At 29.8% G+C, this 19,621-nt stretch overlaps 1 protein-coding gene across 1 annotated transcript in view; it reads left to right on the top strand.

The window, feature by feature from the left end:
• The window catches only part of MED23 (mediator complex subunit 23), an 80,865-nt gene that overhangs the window by 10,397 nt on the left and 50,847 nt on the right, over positions 1-19,621 (top strand). The window contains exons 3-8 of the mRNA XM_075372844.1: positions 1,381-1,513; positions 3,406-3,588; positions 6,905-7,192; positions 8,503-8,712; positions 11,980-12,066; positions 16,964-17,166. Coding sequence (XP_075228959.1) covers positions 1,381-1,513; positions 3,406-3,588; positions 6,905-7,192; positions 8,503-8,712; positions 11,980-12,066; positions 16,964-17,166 — 1,104 coding nt within the window. The remainder of the gene's footprint in view (positions 1-1,380; positions 1,514-3,405; positions 3,589-6,904; positions 7,193-8,502; positions 8,713-11,979; positions 12,067-16,963; positions 17,167-19,621) is intronic.

Genomic DNA, 19,621 nt, shown 5'->3' with positions numbered 1-19,621 from the left:
ACCATCCATGGCAGTGGTTCAAGAGATGATTTCAATCCATGTGATTTACAAAGGAGGAGATATTGTATGGCCTGTTTACATAGTTCATATGACTATTTTCTCTGAGAGTATTTAAAGTCTAGAATGTTTATCAGTAGTACTAATTACATTAACAATCTCAAAGCCTCCATACAAGAAGAAATCATAGTTATCCCAGACAACATAGTGTGAAATCTGCAAGACAGACTACAACAGTGCTTACCCACCGGATTGGTCTAGTGGTGAACGCAACTTCCCAAATCAGCTGATTTGGAAGTCAAGAGTTTCAGCACTCAAGTCCTACTAAAGTCAGTTATTTTTACACGGATTTGAATACTAGATCATGGATTTTGATGTTCTTTGGTGGCTGGGTTTCAATTAACCACACTGACAAGACTGTACAAGACTACACTTCATTTACACTCACACATATCATCCTCATTCATCCTCTGAAGTATTACCTGAATGGTGATTACCAGAGGCTAAACAGGAAAAAGAAAGAAGACTACAACAGTGCTTAGCAAATGGTGGAGGATATTTGTTTGATATGTTATTTAAAAAAAGAAATTAACCCAATAAATGGTATTATATTTGCTATAATTATTTGTTAAAACATATTTAGAAAATTTTTGTATTTTTTATTTCATTTTAAAAATTATCAGGTAACTGTTGACAATCTGTATAAGCCAGAAAACGAGATGATTTCTGTAACCTCTGACTTTTCATCAAATTCTGCTCTTCTCCTACTCTTCTTCACAACCATATTTGAAATTTTATCAGATTTCATATTTATTTATAATTCTTAGATTTATAAATCTCATAATTCTTCAGATCTTTGTCATAAAATAACCCACATAAAGCATTTTATGAACGTATTCCTCTGCCCATAGATAGTCTGTTTATTATTCTGCTGGGAGCTACCAAACTTTCTGAATATTTTAATGACTAGCTGTTCTGTAGCTTTTCCTTCACATGATTAATGACACTACCTTCTTCCTTACAACCTCTTACAACTTTCACATTTTCTATGTCTAGCTCTTCTGAATTCTTAATAAAACTATCAAATTTTTAAATGATTGTGATGAATTGAATTGATAGTAGAATCTCATGTTTGATAATTACTATAGTACATTTTGAAATGTTAAGCAAAATAATTCACCTAGGGATGGTGTTCATGACTCACCCTAGGCAGGATACTTAAAAATTCTTTTGTGAATTAGCAAGATTCAGCTGCTGGGTTTTTCAGCCAGTCATGGATAAAATGAATCTATGTTCAATGCTGTTATTTTATTGAACCATACTGAAACTGTTTTACAAATTTATTAATGTTTTTGATTGATTTTCTTAAATTGATGATTACAGATTAGTTTGCGATTGTATATTGTCGTGTGAGAAACTACAATACCAAAATGAAGATTTTTGGATTGAATGTTTTCATCTTATTAGGAAGATCATTGGTGGTGTACACTATAAGGGTGTAAGAGAGATTATGAAGGTATTTTATGATTTTGGCTCTCTGTAGTTTATTTATAAAGTTTGAAGTTTTGTATTAAGTTTGAACTTGTGTAAGATTGTAATATAAGTTTTATTTCACATTTTTAATAAAAACATCTATTAATTAGGCTAATGAAAATCTCCCATTTTATCTCGTCTTTGTTTGTGGTCTTTTTTTCCATTATGATCAACTTGTAAACAATAATGATAATCTTTTGATTTAATTTTTAGATTAAACCAAAGAACTACTGACTGTAAGTTTGTATTTTGTATAATAGAGCAAAATATTTTTATCATTATTTTGGATTGCTGGTTTCCAAACTATCAGAAAATTAATCTAAAACTTTGTTGTTGTCAGTTTTCAGAGCTTATGAGATAAAAAGAAATGATACACACCCTATGTAATCTTTATTAAAACTAGTCACTGAAAAAAGACAATGGTCTTTTTTCAGTGACTAGTTTTAATAAAGATTTAATACTGATTTAATACTCTTCATTAATACTGAAAAGTAGTCTTAAACTTAAAGAGATTTACCTGAGAATTCTTTATATTTTGCCAAAAACAATTTTTCGGCTTTCTTTGTTTATATAAGCCATCCTTGTGTTTTATTTATGATTCTTTGCTAAAATCAATAGTCACTTATTTCTTTAAAAAAAACCACAATGTCCACTTCTTTAAACTAAACAACAGAACTTTCCATGTAACTCAACCTAATTCTTCAGCGTACAAGAATGAGTCTTATTATACTTTCATTGGCATTTTTAATTAATTATCAAACCATTTAAAAAAATTTTTTCACCAATTTATTTAAAATAACATTAAAAGAGTTTTTTAAAGAAACAATATTACTCTGTAAATTAATTTTTAATTATCAATTTAAAACAAAAATCTTGAATTTTCTCCATCCTGGTCAATATGTATGTAAATATCAACCATTATCATGTAATTTTGACTATACAGAGAACAAGGCAAAGACTTGTTAAGCTAGAATGAGACACTAGGATCACTAGGGATGAATCATGGATGACATGGGACCCCTGAAATGAAACAATTTATGTAGTGGTGACACACTTTTTCACCCAGGAAAACAAAATGCAAGTCAGTGTTTCCTCAGAAGATCATATGCACAGTATTTTGGGACAAAAAACAAGTTTTGCTTGTCAACTTCTTGCCTCGAAGCTGCACAATCAATAATGATATCTATTGGAAAATTCTGAAAAAATTGCATTGTGCAATCCAGAGCAAGTAATGTGGCTTGCTTACCTGGGGCATTATTTTGATTTTTGATAACTCACACACACTGCCACATACAACATTTCCTCATGCCTTTGGCTGGGAACAATTTGATCATCTCCTGTACAACCCGGACTTTGCACCAAGTGATTGTCATTTGTTTCTGTCTTAAAACATTTCTTGCTAGCTAACAATTCCACTATAATGATGAAGTCAAACAAATTGTTAACATGGCTTGCATTGAAGCGGCATCATTCTATGTCAAAGGGATGCAACTTCTAGTGCCCCACTATGATAAGTTCCTCAACAGTGGTACAAATTTTTTAGAAAAATAAAGTAATAAGATTTAAAATGCATAACAGTTGAGCATAAAAATTGTACACAAGTATGTTCTTGATTTTTTTTTTTTTTTTTAGGTAAGCATCCAAAAGTAAGTTCTGAAGGAATTTACCTACCTCTCGTATTATTATTATATACTAAACAACTTTTCAGCTATTAACTGCAGAATAAAAAGTTCGAGATCATTACCAAAATAGTGCTTTTAAGAAGTACTTTCATCACCAGCATCAATATTTTTTATGTGTTGGTATATAATACTTGATAAATAATTAATGTATATAAATATTTGTGGTAAATTCCTTTTCTTATTTATGTTTCAGGCTTGCTGTGAAAAAGCGCAGACTATACCAGCACAATTAAATGCTTCAATATTACCTCAGTTGAAGGCATTGGAAAATGTCATTGAATATATATTTAATAGAAATGCATGCTTACTTCCTGGCTATTTTATTGTGAATGAAGTTCAGAAAGGATATCCTGATAATAAAACATGGCCTCATTGGGTAGATTGTTTTTATATATTACAAATGATTAAACCACTCTAATATAATTTGAGTGGATAATGTAACATGTATTGCATATATTTATTATGCAAATTAAATAAAAATATAAATTCATGTAGTTCATAGTTGTCAAATTTTCCCACAATCGTGAAACTTTAAAAAAATAAAGGAAGTGAGGTAGGTCAGAATTTTAGAATTGAGTTTAGAACTTTGAGATATGAACGACCGTCCAAAAGAAGTGGACTAAAAAAAATATTATATTGACTTATTTTCTACATGCTTAAAAAAATGAATATACTGTCTAGAAATCATGAAAATCTGTAATTGTTGGATTAGTTTTGAAAAGAAAGTGTAGCTGTTACATGCTACAATAATAGATAACTATAGAGAGGCTGGACTATTAAAAGATGATAGCAGTCTAACTTTTAGTAGTTTTTTAGCTATCTATCTAAAGATGGTACTGCTTTAATAAAAAAAGATTAAAGCTTTGTAAATTTTACATTTTAAAAACTTTGATTATATATCTGAAGATAACTATTTAATAGGATGTGTAAATTCCTATGTTAACTGTTCAGAAAATTATTCAAGAGGATTGTAGCAGCTAACTTTAAATAGGTTAAAACTTACATTCTTCTTCGCAGGTAGACATAACATTGTTTCATATGGAGAGAATTATCATTAATTTTTTTAATAATAAACCAAACCAAGGTTTGTGTTAAAATCAAATGTATAAGTATTTATTATGCTTAAGTATAATCCTATCTGAAATATAAAATCATCTCTTGAGGATCTGTTAGAAAGTCAAAATGTGTTTACAAGATATAAAAATGGGCTGTTAAATTGATGGCATGCATCCATAATAATGAATCACGTAGACCAGCATTTAGAAAATTAAGCTTCTTAACTTTATCAATGTATTTGAACTTATGAATGTGCAATCTTTAATAAAAAGAATAGTCACTTACTCTTAAAAAGTAACAATATCCACCTCCATTAAATCAGAACAAGAGATCTGATTTCATGTAACTCAACAACACAATACTCTGGCTTACGAGAAAGGAGTTTATTGTGCTTTTCTTGCCATTTTTAATAAATTACCTAATGTTAAAAGAATCTACCTACCAATTTATTTTAAGTACTATTAAAAGATTTTCTTTTATAAAAACAATGTTACTTTCTTAATGAATTTTTAAATAATACTAATTAAAAATTAAAAAAAAAAAAACAGAATTTTTGCCATCTCTATTTAACATTTACATAAATATGTGCTCAAATAATTTTCATTAATATAATTGAATTTTGAATTCTTTTATAGTTATTTTTTATATCTGATATTTTAATTTACTTACCTTAACATTATTTAATGTGTTTATATTTAAATAATTAATTAATCACATCTATTTTTTTATTTTGTAATTAATTTTGAATTTATGATGCTGCTGTAATCAAGGTTTTATCACAGTTTTTTTTTTTATCCACTGATCCAAATACTGGGGGAGTTTCTTTTTTATCCGTTTAGTAGCATATCTACCCATTCTGGAAGAAATCTCTACAATATATATTATTTACTGTTCAGAATAAAAGATTTATTTTATTGTGTATGCTCAACTGAAAGTAGTGAAAAACTACTATATTTTCTGAGGCAATCCTTTTTTATAAACTTCATTCCAGTCTCTTTTTTTGCATAATATGGTAGTATTCTCATTGTAAAATGTTCATAAATTATTCAGATCTCTAGATAGTGGATGTTGAGAGGATGTGTATTTACTAGAATATATATAATCATGACACTATGTGAGTTGGATGGAATGAGTATCAAAACAGAGTAATTTAAAATGAAAAGAGAATAGTTTATGTTAGTAACCTAACAGAATAATATGTCATTTAGTACTCATTATTATTTAATACATACTTGTAAAAAGTGTGCATTGGTAAAATAAAACAAAAATAAGACCAGAAAGAAAAAAAGAATCAAATATCCGACTGAAAATAACAAAAATCAATTAAAAGATTCACAATAAAAAAAAACCTTTTATTCAGCAGAATCTAAAAAAAAATCAAAAATACTAATTATTTGTTAGTTAATTTGGAATGATGGTAATAGAACACTGGATTACCATAATAAGAGAAAGTAGGGAAGAGAAAATTTTCAGGAATTATGAACTGAATACAAACAAAGAAGGCTTTTAAAACTTAACATGTAATGTAAATGTAAATCAAATATATAAACGTATGCAGATTAAGACTATGTAATAGTTTCTTTTTCCTGTTTAGCCTCCGGTAATTACAGTTCAGGTATTACTTCAAAGGATTAATGAGGATGATATGTATGAAATATAGTCTTGTACAGTTTCAGTTTGACCATTCCTGAGATGTGGTTAATTGAAACGCAACTACCAAAGAACATCGGTATCCTCGATCCAGTATTCAAATCCATATAAAAGTAACTGCCTTTACTAGAACTTGAATGCAGGAACTCTCGACTTCCCAAATCAGCTGATTTGGGAAGATGAATTCACCATTAGACCAACCCGGTGGGTTAAGACTATCTAATAGTTAGGCAGAGATTTTAAAACCAAATTGTGGACTGTAAAACTTGGATACAGTCTAGTTATGATGAAATACTGATTGATGTTTAAGAAAAAAATTAAAACCAATGACAAAATATATGTGTATGTCTTTTTTTGGTTTTCTAAAATAAAGTGTAGATTAAAAGTGAATAATCTGAAGTTCAAGCAAGCCATAGGAACAAGTATATTTTTGTGATGCTTCATGCTAGCAGCTAGGAAACAGTCACACTCTACAAGCATATTTCATATTAATCAATTGTTTATTATTAAATAAATAAATGAAAAAAAGGAAATTCCTGTTCAAGTATATGATTCCATTGAATGGATTCACACACTGTAAGGATTTGTATAATTCAGTTATTAATAAATTTTAATTGGAACAGGACAAATTTTGATCATAAATTTAGTTATTGAGTAAATAATGCTATATTATTAATTTCTTAATTGTGTTATTTAAATGTTATTTCTTAAAAGTGCTAAATAGTTTCGGTTTTTAAAGCTAAATGTAATGTTACAAAAGTGATCAACTTTTTGCTGAAGTTTCTGATATTGTTAAAAAAATTAGGATAAATGAAAGTATTACCCTGTTTTTTCCCTACATGGCAAACTTAACTTGGCTACAGCTATGATTACATGGCTACTTAAGTTGACTACAGTCATAATTAATAAAATATACTTACTGTACTTGTTATTTATTCCACATTTATTTCCCTGATGTACAATATCTTTGATGATTTTTGTTTCAGAAATTAGCAAATTTACTTTCGAGTTTTGTTGAAAGTTTTCGTCCTACTGCACAGATGGTATCTATTATAGGTCATTCGAAGATGCTGCCTGTTGTTGAACATTCAGGATATGCAGATCATTTAATTAATTCATGGAAGTTAGATCCAACTACTCTTAAATTTTCATTAAAAGGAAATCTTCCTTATGAAAAGTCATTACTTGAACCACAAACTGGTTTATTGAGATGGGTATTAGAACAGCCTTACTCTCGTGATATGGTCTGTTCTATGTTAGGATTACAGAAACAGGTATTACTATTTTTTTAAATTGTATATGTTTGCATGTCAACTCTTTCGCTGTGTATTTGTTTCTACATGTTTTGTTTAAGCTTGTTTATTTTATTTATGTATTATTATTTTTAAATTTAAAATAATAATTGACACTTAATTTTTTAAATAGATATGTTAACCCTTCACAGGCAGAAACCCATATATGAGTCTCTGAATGTAACCAGCTATTTGTCTTCACGTAGTTACATATAAATTCCAAGAGATGGCAGGAGGTGTTCTTTCAATCATTTTGAGGTGGGAATTCCTGATACAATGTGATTGGGAACCACTTTACTTCAGTTATCAGATGAATTCAATGACCATGCGTATGTAACAAGATGCATATATTATTTTTCTCTGTTTTTCGCTCTTTTTTAAATAATTTATTTACAAACTGTTCCTTCCAAAACTTCATTTTTAGCTTGCCTTGTTTGAATTCAAACAAATTTTTTGAGAAAAAATTCAGAAGGAAATAAATAAAAATATTTATATTATTATAATTATAACAAAACCATATTAGATTATTCCCTGCCTAGGTGCACTACTTCTTCAAAATTGCTATTGTTATTATATTACTATCAATGTTACCATTATTGTTCAGTGTCTTTTACATGAAAAGAACTCAATGTAAAACATAACCAAAATAATTACCTATAGTTTGCAAATTCTACTGCACTCATTGAGACTTGGGCCGTTTTTGCATAAACGTTGTCCCGCGAGATAATTAAACAGTGTTTCTTAACCAGATTAGTGGCAGAATTCAGCAAAAACACAAGTTATATGTTGTTTTTATGCATGAATGCATGTTTTAACTTGCTTAAAATAGTTTTTGCATTAACTTTTTTTTTGAAAATATCTTCCACCCACACCCATAAAACATCACCGCCTGTGAAGGGTTAAGAAATTTAAAAAAAAGAAGAGATTTAATTGTATGAAATGAAATTTTTTTGCTTATTCAAGAAAGACAGGGTCCATTAAATGGCCACATATTCTACAATTGTTTTCTATACTTTAAGAATAGATGATAAACTTTCTTTTAACTTTATACAGAACATCTATACCAAAATGCTTGTTATATAACCTCTTAGAATTGTGATTTTTAAATAAACACAACTAAATTTAATAATTACATGAAAGAAGGAAATTCCTATAAAATGAATTTACATAATTAAAGAATTTGTTTAATTTATTTTTAATTATGTAAGTAATTTTTATAATTATTTTCAGCTTTAATTCTATAATATCTAATGCTGTTGTATTACGATTAACTTTTGGATTTTTCATTACAGCATAAGCAGAGGTGTGTTGCTTTAGAAGAACAACTTGTAGAGCTTATGATATTAGCCATGGAAAGAAGTGAAGCTGAAACTGCTCCGGTTGAAGGAGAAGATATGACCAACAGTCACTGGTTGTGGTTGCATTTGTCTAGTCAGCTTATATATTTTGTCCTCTTCCAGTTTGCAACATTTCCCAATATCGTTATGGCACTTCATGATAAGGTACTAGATTAACAGTGTTTATTTTTAGAGTTTAGTAATAATAAGATTAATTGTTTTTTTAAGTTTAGTATGTTTCTTAAGCTCCAGCATTTTATGTTAGAATGCAGTATATAATTGTGGCAAATGAAAAATGGCAAGGCTGACCAGATGTCAAACCGATAACCTTCTACATGAAAGGCAAAGATGTTAGTAGCAAAGTTAGTAGTTCGTATGAATATTAGAAATTATTTCTTGTAATTTTTGAATAGTTTGTTGACTAACTGCAGAAGCTTAATATTATTACTGATTTTAAGGGATTGGGACTATTGTGAATAAATTCAGCTATTTAATGAGACTGTTATTATGAGCTATACTTTGAAGTAATGAAATTTTTCACTTTTATGTGTTTACATAATTTAATTTCTACAGGTGTTTAGCAACAAGTATTAATGTATGGTGATCGTATCTCTCAGTTTTTTATAGTAATGGATCAATTAACTCACTGCTTATAAAAAATGTGTTTTCTCTTTAAATAAGGACTGAAATTTTGTGTTTAAGTTAATATAGATGTAGTCTTTTTGTTCCCTCTTTACAATAATTTTTTACCCTTCTGTGAGAGTTTGTGGGTTAACAGAAGTTGTGTTTATTACCTGTAAAATGTTAACAAATGCAAAATAATGAATTTGATTAATTGAGCAACTCTTCTGCAATTTTCATATATTGAAAATTTATAAAGGTTTGATAATAGTGTGTACAAAAATTTGTAATGAACAATTGATTTAAATGTTTTATCTGTAGAAGATATAAATACAGGTATAAAAAAAATAAATACAGAACATAATTTTTTGTGGTTGAATAAATTTTGCCTGAGGTATAAGAAACTGAATTTTATAAAAAAGAATTTTTTCCTTAGGATTCATGTACAGTTTGCATTACAGCATTCTAACTTATGATTACTATAAATAAAAACCTACACACACACACACACACACACATATATATATATATATATATATATAGCACTACACAAATGTATATATATTTTTTTATTAATTTTTTTTTTTTTAAATCAAGTAATTCATTAACATATTGACTACTGTGCTAATTAAATCAATATTAACTGAAAATTTAACTATTATATATACTCTGTATATATATAGTCATTATTAACTGAAAATTTAAATCACCAAAACACAGTAGCAGATGTAAATATAAAAAACTAACACCAATAATCAACTTTCGTGGGATCCCACATCATCAGTTTGTATACAATTATATAATTGCATCAATCAGTTAAAAAAAAACTTAATATTTAGAAAAACTTCAGTCATTACTATTATAACTTTAAAATTTGTTATGACAACACACAACTCCACCACCATTTCTGGAATGATGCAAATTTAAAAATAGTTGAATACAAACTAAGAAAGCGGGATCCCACGAAAGTCGATTATTGGTGTTAATTTTTTTAAATTTACTTATCTGTTCTGTATTTTGACTATATATACAGACTATCATCAAGTTCGCCTAGGACTTTCATAACCTATTCTACTCGTGAAAATAATAGAAAAAGTTCATTTAAACATATGAGTTACAGCTAGTGAATGATTTTGCTCGAACTTCTGCTACCCCAGTGAAATGAAGTCATAATGAAATTTTTAAGACGTTAATTAAGGAGGAGAATTAGTGATTTTTATGGTTTTCCACATGAAAAATAAAATAAAATAGGCCCCACAACCATATCAACAGTAGTTTGTGAGAAATCTAGATTGAAAACCAATAAATTAGGGTAAAAGGTTTTATGTTTGACGTACAATAACTTAGTTAAATGGGTAGTAAATACATAAAATTTTTAAACAAAATTTGTAGATAATTTATTTGAAACAAAATGATATAAGACAAGTTGAATAAAACAAAGAAAAATGAGAAAAAACACAGCATTATTACATTTGTCAGAAAAGTACTTATTTAATGTAAATGAAAACCAGATTCTCTTTTTGTAATGTGGAAAATTGTAAAAATAAAATTTAGTGTTAAAAATTAGGGAAAAAGAGAAAACTGGAAATTATACAATTATAAAATTAAAATAAATAAAAATGACGATAATTTTTTTATTAATGACAGAAATATAATAAATTATTTGAAAAATTATTTCAAAATTGGCAATAAAATAATGACAGCTAATTAACTATGTACAATACTGTATTAGTGTTTAAATCATTATGTAAGGTACATTAAGTATTTCGGTTACTATAAATTGTGCTGTTAGCAAAGGTTTTCTGAGAATTTTAGTTTGAACATGATCAGTGTGCAATTGAAATAATACTGTACTTATTTACAACAGAGGAAAATGCTGATAGCTGCCTGAAGATATTCCTCTAGAGCTAATTAGAGGCAAAGTATACTTTCAACAGGATGTTGCAGCTCCCCACTTCTCTTGTACCATTCACTTACCACTCACTTAAGACCACCAACATCGCCTGATCTAACACCTTTAGATTTTTGCATCTGGGGTTAGATGGAAAATATTGTATATAAAAAAAATACGTTCTCACAAGGAATTAATTTTTTCGCATTATGGATATAGCTGAACAACTTAAGGACAGCCCCGAAGAACTAAAATGAGCAACAAAAGCAGGACATAAGGGTGCCAAGAAATAAATTGAAAATGGTGGGCTCATTTTTGAACATTTATTGTAAACTGGTATGTGTAATGCACTATATCAGAAATGGAATTTTTCACATTACACAATTTCAATTTGCATATTCCTTATGTGGTGAATTAATCATCTTAAAAATAAATTAATTAATCAAACATGTCACTGTAATAAATACTCCTAGATCCAGATTCCACTATAATCCTACAATCATCTATAACCTGATACAAGATATTAGCCGATCCTGAAAATGACAGCTGTTATTAAAGATAACATTTATGTCAGGTAAGGTTTACTAGGAAAAAACGTAAAATATACAAATGACTTTTTCACTTAGCTGAATAAAATGTTGCATGTCAGCTCGATATCATCTTTATTTTAGTGATTTCAGCAAGCTGCTGAACTGCCTAAATTTAAGGTAATATTGAGCTATAGAAGTGATATATTCACCACAGGGTCTGGCAATCTCTTTATTGATAAATTTAAAAGCATTTTTTAAATCTTAAAATGAAATTTGTTTTTGGTCCTTTTTTTCAATAAGATGTTAGATTATAAACCAAATATATAACGATTGTCTCAATCGTTATAAATTTTTATATAATGCATTTTTAATCTATCTTTGATGATACAGTTGGCAGGCCGTGATTTAAGGAAAGGTAGAGATCATCTGATGTGGGTGTTGCTGCAGTTTATATCTGGCAGTATACAAAGAAATCCTGTAAGTATATTTTATTTTTTCATTCTGTTTAATTATTAAATTCTTAATTAATTTTTACAATGAAAAATTAATGTGATTATAAAAATTGTCTAATACCTAGGTTCAAATACGAATGAAAATATAATTTACTTGAATATATAAAAAGCAGATATGTAATACAACATATCAAATATTACTTGCCTTATTCTGTCTTCTTATGGTGGCAAGTAATGATCTAATTGCCAATTTTTTTATCCTAAAAAATTCATTCTAATTTTTTGAGGGAGTCCCAAGGAATGGCATTATGCTGCGTGAGCATCTTTAAACTGAACCACTACAAATTAAACTCATTTATGACATGTAATATTTTATGAATGAAATGGAAACATAAATTAAATTGAATTCTGTATCTATATTAGCAAAATTTTACATGTTAACCATACTTTTACAAAAGATATTTAAAGTTAGCACTTTTGTGCTAATCATAGAGTAATCATATTAAGAGTCACTTGATGCAGAACATTATCAACATTGTTAATTTCTTATTGAATGTTCACCTTCAGTTCATTAGCAATATATGAATTCAACTCATAAACACTACCCTTCAAATTGTTCCAAAGAAAAAAATTGCAACTAGACAAATCTAGAAAATGCAAAGGCCACCACCCTCTACTGACCATCTGTTCTTTGTTCTTCTGTAAAAGTTGCATCAATACCTGCAACTTTTACACACATAAATTAATTGCTCATTTTTAAAAGAATTTTTTGATGTGTGAAACACTGTTCTTTTTTTGGAGGAAGCTTTACTCTTTTTCATGATCTATTAATGGAGCCTAGAATTTTTCAAAAATTGTACAGTACACTTCTGTATTGACAGTCCAGTCAAAAAATATTGGTCCCATTATACATTTTAAAATAAAAAGAAAAAAAGCACACCATACTCTGATTTGCTATCATGAAGTTGATGTTTCAGTCATTCAGTACTTGGTGTTGTACAAATTAACATAAACCAGATAATTGAAAATCATGCCTTGTCTGTCATAAAATACAGCATCATGTCTACTTGGAATAATTAAGACACTTCAGTTGTACTGATGTTACATGATACAATTTCAAATTTAAATCATGAAGAATCTAACCAGAGTGTTTTATACCATTTTGTTGTAATAACATGTGTATACATTTTTTGGACCAACAGAAATTTTTTGAATATTGGCTATGACCTCTGGAATCCTAACTGAAAATTACCTATTTCATTTCACATTTGAAACCAACCCTTTAGTATGCCATTATTTAACCAAATCTTGTGTGCTGAGATACTGGGATTTGGAAAATTTTACTCAAATATTTGATAAGTTTCTTGAACAGGTCCAGAAAGCATGTAAACTTTCACTTTAGGAACCTTTTCCTTGATAAAATAAGGCATTTTAGAAAAACACAACTATGTCAAAGAACAAAACTACACTGTACTGAAGCATGAACAGTTTGCAATTACAAACAATAGATGAAGAGTAGTAACAGCTACATGCAACAGTGATGCTAGTAGTAGTAGTAGCTATAACGGTAGCAGTATTAAAGGTGATGCTCAAATAACTGTATTTCGATATAGCTTGATTTGGATTTTAAGTTGCTTACCCAGTATTTTAGATGGGAGTGTACCTAATATGTAATAAATTAATTCGTAATAAATAATGTATTCTACAACCACAGAACAAGTAGTCATATGTGTAGCAATGATCTTGTCTTTATTTTATGGTGAATGTGAGACTTTAATTAGTTATATGGAAGTTTCATTTTTATGATTTTGGCGTAATTATTTGATTCTCATAAAAAAATTTATAAAAAATACAGCGACCAAGAAAAAATAAGTCATATCAATTAAAGCTGAATTTCATAATTTAAAATCTTAACAAAGAAGATAATTTTACAAAAAGTATGAGGCATATTTTCTTGGTTTTTTCCTTTACCTAAATTGTTTTATTTATTATTGGTAACCTCTGTATTATAATTTTGAAAGCAATGAGACAGAAGATAGGGTTTGCTGACTTTTGAATCTAGGTGTACTGATTCATGTCATAAAGTAGTATGTTAAAAATGTGTTTATGAAAGAAAAAAGAGGTAATATGATAATAAAGCATTATATTTTAGCAATAAAGGGAGTATTATTTAAAATATTTACTTCGATTGCTGCTAGAATGCATTTTGTTAATATTTGTCATAAATGTATTATATATTAGAAATATGTTAAAAAGTTTTTAAATAATATTAATAACAAATATGCTTATGTTCTATTAAAACAGTTGGCATCCCCACGGGCCTAGCCTCTGCAGCTTTTCTTCCCACGACACACTTAGCTGCAGAATACTTTTCACTATACACGTATGCTACACCAGGTACACTACATGAATTACAACATATACATTTACTCGACAACACAACAACATCCAACACAGTTTTCTCTTTCACTTACACTTGATGGTGTTGCGACATCTTACAAAATGCAACCGTAACCCAAGGTGGGAACTATCGTGCCGATGGGTGAATGGCTCTACGTAGTGAGTCTCGAATGATGTCCTCTGGGCACTAGAGCAAACCCAGTTGTATTTAGCTCTAGCTCCAGTACGCGTGCGCTCTGCTGGAGTGGTCTATTGTATCACCAGTTCTCGTGGGACCAAAATTTCAGTTCCTACAGCCAATTCTATGATGGTTGGTGGTCCATCTGAAAAAGCCACCACTTTAAGTCTGGTGAAAAGGCCTCGGTCAGCTTCGTCTGACGAGGATAATTTTGCTACAGCCAATGAAGATGGTGTTCCAAAGTGGACAAAGAGGACAAAGTGTTCCAAACTTTTGGATATGATGCGGGTCCTAAGTAACACCAACTGGGGGGCTGACGGTCGTGTATGTTATGTTTTTACTACTCCCTTGTTCGTTCCCATTTGGGTTATGGTTGTGTCGCCTATTCTTCAGCTTGTCAAACCGTGCTTAAATGCTGGACGGTGTGCATCATTCTTTTCTTTGGCTTGCCACGGATGCGTTTAGATCAAGCCCTATCGCAAGCTTACTTGTAGACAGTGGCGAGCCATCACTTTGGGATAGACGAGATCAGCTTTTCTTATTTTATTTTGTTATCTTATTTTGGCCGTCTCAGCGGACAGCCGAATCACCCAGCTTTTGACCCAGTTCTTAAGAATCCTAATTTAAGGAAGTATGAGGACCGTCCATGTTGTACTGCGCGTGTGGGTGTCTGTACACGACGTCTGCTGCAGCGTATGAATGTTGGCACTCCCTCGTTCTTTCCATCATGTCCGTGCTCGAATCCCCCGTGGAGAATAAACCATGTAAATTTTACGTTTGATCTTACAATGTATGACAAACAATCAATGCCACCTATTGTTTACCAGCAGGTATTCCAGTTTCTCCTCACAAAGTCGAACCCAGACGTGGTGGTATACACTGATGGGTCGAAGCATGACTGTAACGTTGGTTGTGCTGTTTGTTTTCAATGAACAGACTTATATGTTTGGCCTACCCGGTGTTACGAGTGTGTTCACCGCGGAACTGCTCGCTGTGGATAGGGCTCTAAGTATCATTGGCCCTAAATATAGGAACATTCTTATTTGCAGTGACTCGTACAGTGCTCTCCAGGCGTTGGAGAAACTTTATTCCGGACATCCTGTCGTCGTTGGCATTTATGATAAAATCGTTGAGTTAGAAAAACGAAACAAGGGGGTAGGTTTTTGCTGGATCCCTAGACATGTTGGGATTCTTGGTAATGAGAGGGCAGATTCTGCTGCGAAAGATGTGTGTATTCAGCCTCCTTTTACCACCCGAGTTACTATGTTTGATTTTATTAATCATATAAAACAATCACTGCGAGCAAGGTGGCAAAGTGGCTGGACAGCTGCCGTCGATAGTAAACTTCAGCGGATTAAAGACTCAGTGTTGCCGTGGGGCTCCTCTTGCAGGAACTCTCATCATGAGGAAGTGGTCCTCTGGCGGTTACGGTTGGGACATTCGAGGATCACACATGAATATCTAATGTCAGGAGGAGACCCACCCCTGTGCACATGATGCAACTGCTGCATGTTCAGTTTTAATAAAAAATGTAATTTAATTGTAGTCTAACTCAAATATTTATTTGTATATTTTTATTTCTGAAATCTTAGACTACCAGAGCAAAAACTGATTGTATTTACAGTTTCTACTGCAAGCTGTCTGATTTATGTGAAATTCAGTTTATCTGAAAGCTGATAAATAAATATTTGCTAAACAACTATACGTTATAAAAATATAAAGCGTTTCTCCGATAGTCATAAAAGAAGGAGGTATGGGGAGTATCGATCTCAGTGATGTTAATTTTTTCCACTAAGTCCATATAGGGTGGTTCTGATGGATTCAACTTAAATTTTCCAAAATGATTGTCTAGATTCTTAGAATGTTCAGGTCCAAAGTATTTTTTAATCACAAATTTTTGTTCATTCATTCATCTATTCAATGGTTGGTTTACAAATGAAGTTAGGAACTTTAGAAATCTTTAGAACTAATTAAACAGTTATACAGGTTTAATACCCTGAAAGGGTTTGGTAGTTTTCTTTCTCATTCTTTTCCTTATTATCTTAACATCACTATCACAACAAAAAAAACATTCAGGCAAGTACCTATTGTAGCTCATAAATTAACAAATTCTGTGCTTAATATTTCTTCATTTTAGTTATCAGCGAATACAGTTCATAGTAAAATTTATTCCCTCAAACAAGGACCATGATATTTCTGTTAGGGTTATGAAAAATTTATAATTAATGTAAATAACTGTTAATTACTGGATATAAAATGTATACTTAAATATTGTTTTTGTTTATAATTTATTTTATTATAAGGTATTAATTTTATTTTGTTTTCTACTCTCTTTGATGTACAGTTAAGTAACTTTTTGCCTGTATTGAAACTGTATGACCTACTCTATCCTGAAAAGGAACCGCTTCCTGTACCGGATTTCAATAAACCAATTTGTATACATCAAATGGCAGTAACATGTATTTGGATACATTTATTAAGAAAGGCACAAACGGACCAGTTAAATATTCAACGACCCATTCCACATACATTGAAAGTACATCATGAGTAAGTGCGTTGTTCTAAAATTTATGTAGGAATAATTGTAGTTGTATCATATTGTTTAATAAGAAAAGATGACCAGATAGAAAAAGAAAAAGATTTAATAAGAAAGAGATATCCAGTTCAGAAATTATTGCTAGTAACAATGTTTATATCTACTTTGTGGCTTTTGGTTAAAAAACATATGATAATGAGATAAATATTAAATCTTCAACAGCAGATTGTCCTTATTAATGTCGTAATATAATGGCTTGGGGAAAAATTTCCTTCGTATTCTATTGAAAAAACAAAGTTTTTTCTTTTATGTTTCAAATGAAGTTCATTAAACCGAATAAGATAGGCCATTTTGATCAAACATCATTTGCCATTTTTGGGGTTAAATCATAACTCCATCACTGTAGAACTTCTGGACTTTCTTAATGAAAAACTTTGGGAAGTGATTTCACAGATCCCTTTTGAAGCCAGTTTTATACCATTAAGAAGGTTCTTTATTAATTGTTATTAACTTTTAACGATATATACATACATATGAGGATTATTTAGTAATTAAATAAATGACTAGAAATATTATTATTTATTCAATTTCAATGAAACTAATGCTAATTTTCAACATTATCGCTGGAAATATTTAGACAGTTGGTCCTATTTTTCTGTGATCTTTATTTTTTCAGTAATAAAGAATTGTTCACCTCAGTATCTGAGCCATTCTTGTATCACATTCTTAACTTGTTCATTACTGTGGAACTCTGTGACATGTAAAAACTCTGAGAGGACCAAACAAAAAAACTGATAGCGTAACATTGGGACTCTATAAATGGTAACACCTCCAACCTAACTTTTTAATAAATGCCCATATTTTTTGAAAGAGAACCAGGAATTTCCTACTTATTACAGGTTTCACTTTACTTTCTAGCTTGTCACAGTAATATTCTCTGTTGATTGTATGTTGTTCTTCTAAATAATGGTAATAAATTGTGCCTTTATAGTCCCAAAACAAAATAAACAGTGCCTTTACTTTACCAGCTGATGCATAGATTTTGAATTTCTTCCTGGCAAGCAAACCCAGATGTTTCCATTTCATACTCTGACGTTTGGATTATGGCTCAAAATGATGAATCCAAGTTGCAACAAGAGTTATTATGTGATATAAAAATGCATTAGCTTCCACAAAAAACTATCATTTAAATTTCTATGCAAATGTGAATTCACGTGTCTGTGATTTTAACTTGATTGTCTCAAAATCCACCTCAGATATACAATTTGCTATAATTCAGTTTATCATTGGTAATACCAACGAATAATAAATGTTTATTATGGATGATACCAATACTCTTATGACAAATTTCAGTAATTTCCCAAATTTTTATTTGTTTGTTCTCATGAATAAATTCATTTACGTGATTTTTCAAAGCGTTGGTGAAAGCATCCATTATGATGAAAATTGGTGAAATTTGTTCTGCCTGATTTAATGTGTTCAATCTAATTATAAAAATGTGCATGGTTAATCCACTTTCTACCATATTGTTTTATAATCTGCATATGAATGTCGGCCAGTTTTTCACCTTCAGTAAATAAAAATTTTATCACAGCATGTGTTTTATAATACACACTTCATGCAGAACCAAAATTCTGAATAAATAAAAGAGCTTATAATAGTGGAAATTCTTTTCAAATGGCTATTACTTTCTTTGTCAGTAGTGTGTGTTTGTGTATTTTTTTAAATTCAAATACCAATTAATTGCTATTGCAGTTTAATATTAAATGAAATATAAACAACCACTAAACACAGTAAGTGATTAGGTAAACTTACCATAGTAATTCCAAGAATTGATTTTTGCAGAACCCTTCATCTTCAATTGATATGAAATTTTATAATTACATTACAACATATTTATTTATAATTCTGTTAATTTGTCAGAATTGCTTTACATCATTCCAGAACTAGACAAAAAAATTTACTTATTTGTCCATAATAAATTTCAAAATTTTCAAAAAAGAAAACAATTTCAACAAATTAACAAAATTTTAAATAAATATGTTTTCATATAATTATAGAATTTAATAACTGAAGATGTGGGATCCTGTGAAAATCGATTCTTAATTAATGTAGTAAATTTAACTTATAGATTTACTGTGTTTTGGTGGTTTATATTTCATTTAATCTTTATAATCATATATATATATATATATATATATATATATATATATACTAACATTAGAAATAGACAGTCTGAGTTCTTTTTCTATATTTAGTTGAGATCCATATTTTGTCTTCAAAGCAGCCACTGCAGAAAATCTGGTTTCGCAACAATAGGATGTTGAAAATGCTAATGTATACGAAATTGTTTTCAGTGCAAAAACTCATCATCCACCGTTGCCCAAAATTCAAAGAGTGATTTTTTACTAAATTTTCTTTTGATTTCGCCACTTGCCATGAAGTCGATGAAGATTTTTTCTTCAG

Source organism: Lycorma delicatula, chromosome 8 (genome assembly GCF_047948215.1).
Source record: "Lycorma delicatula isolate Av1 chromosome 8, ASM4794821v1, whole genome shotgun sequence".
Classification (NCBI taxonomy): domain Eukaryota; kingdom Metazoa; phylum Arthropoda; class Insecta; order Hemiptera; family Fulgoridae; genus Lycorma; species Lycorma delicatula.
Note: the sequence above shows the minus strand (reverse complement) of the source record. Positions and strands in the feature narration are given on the sequence as shown.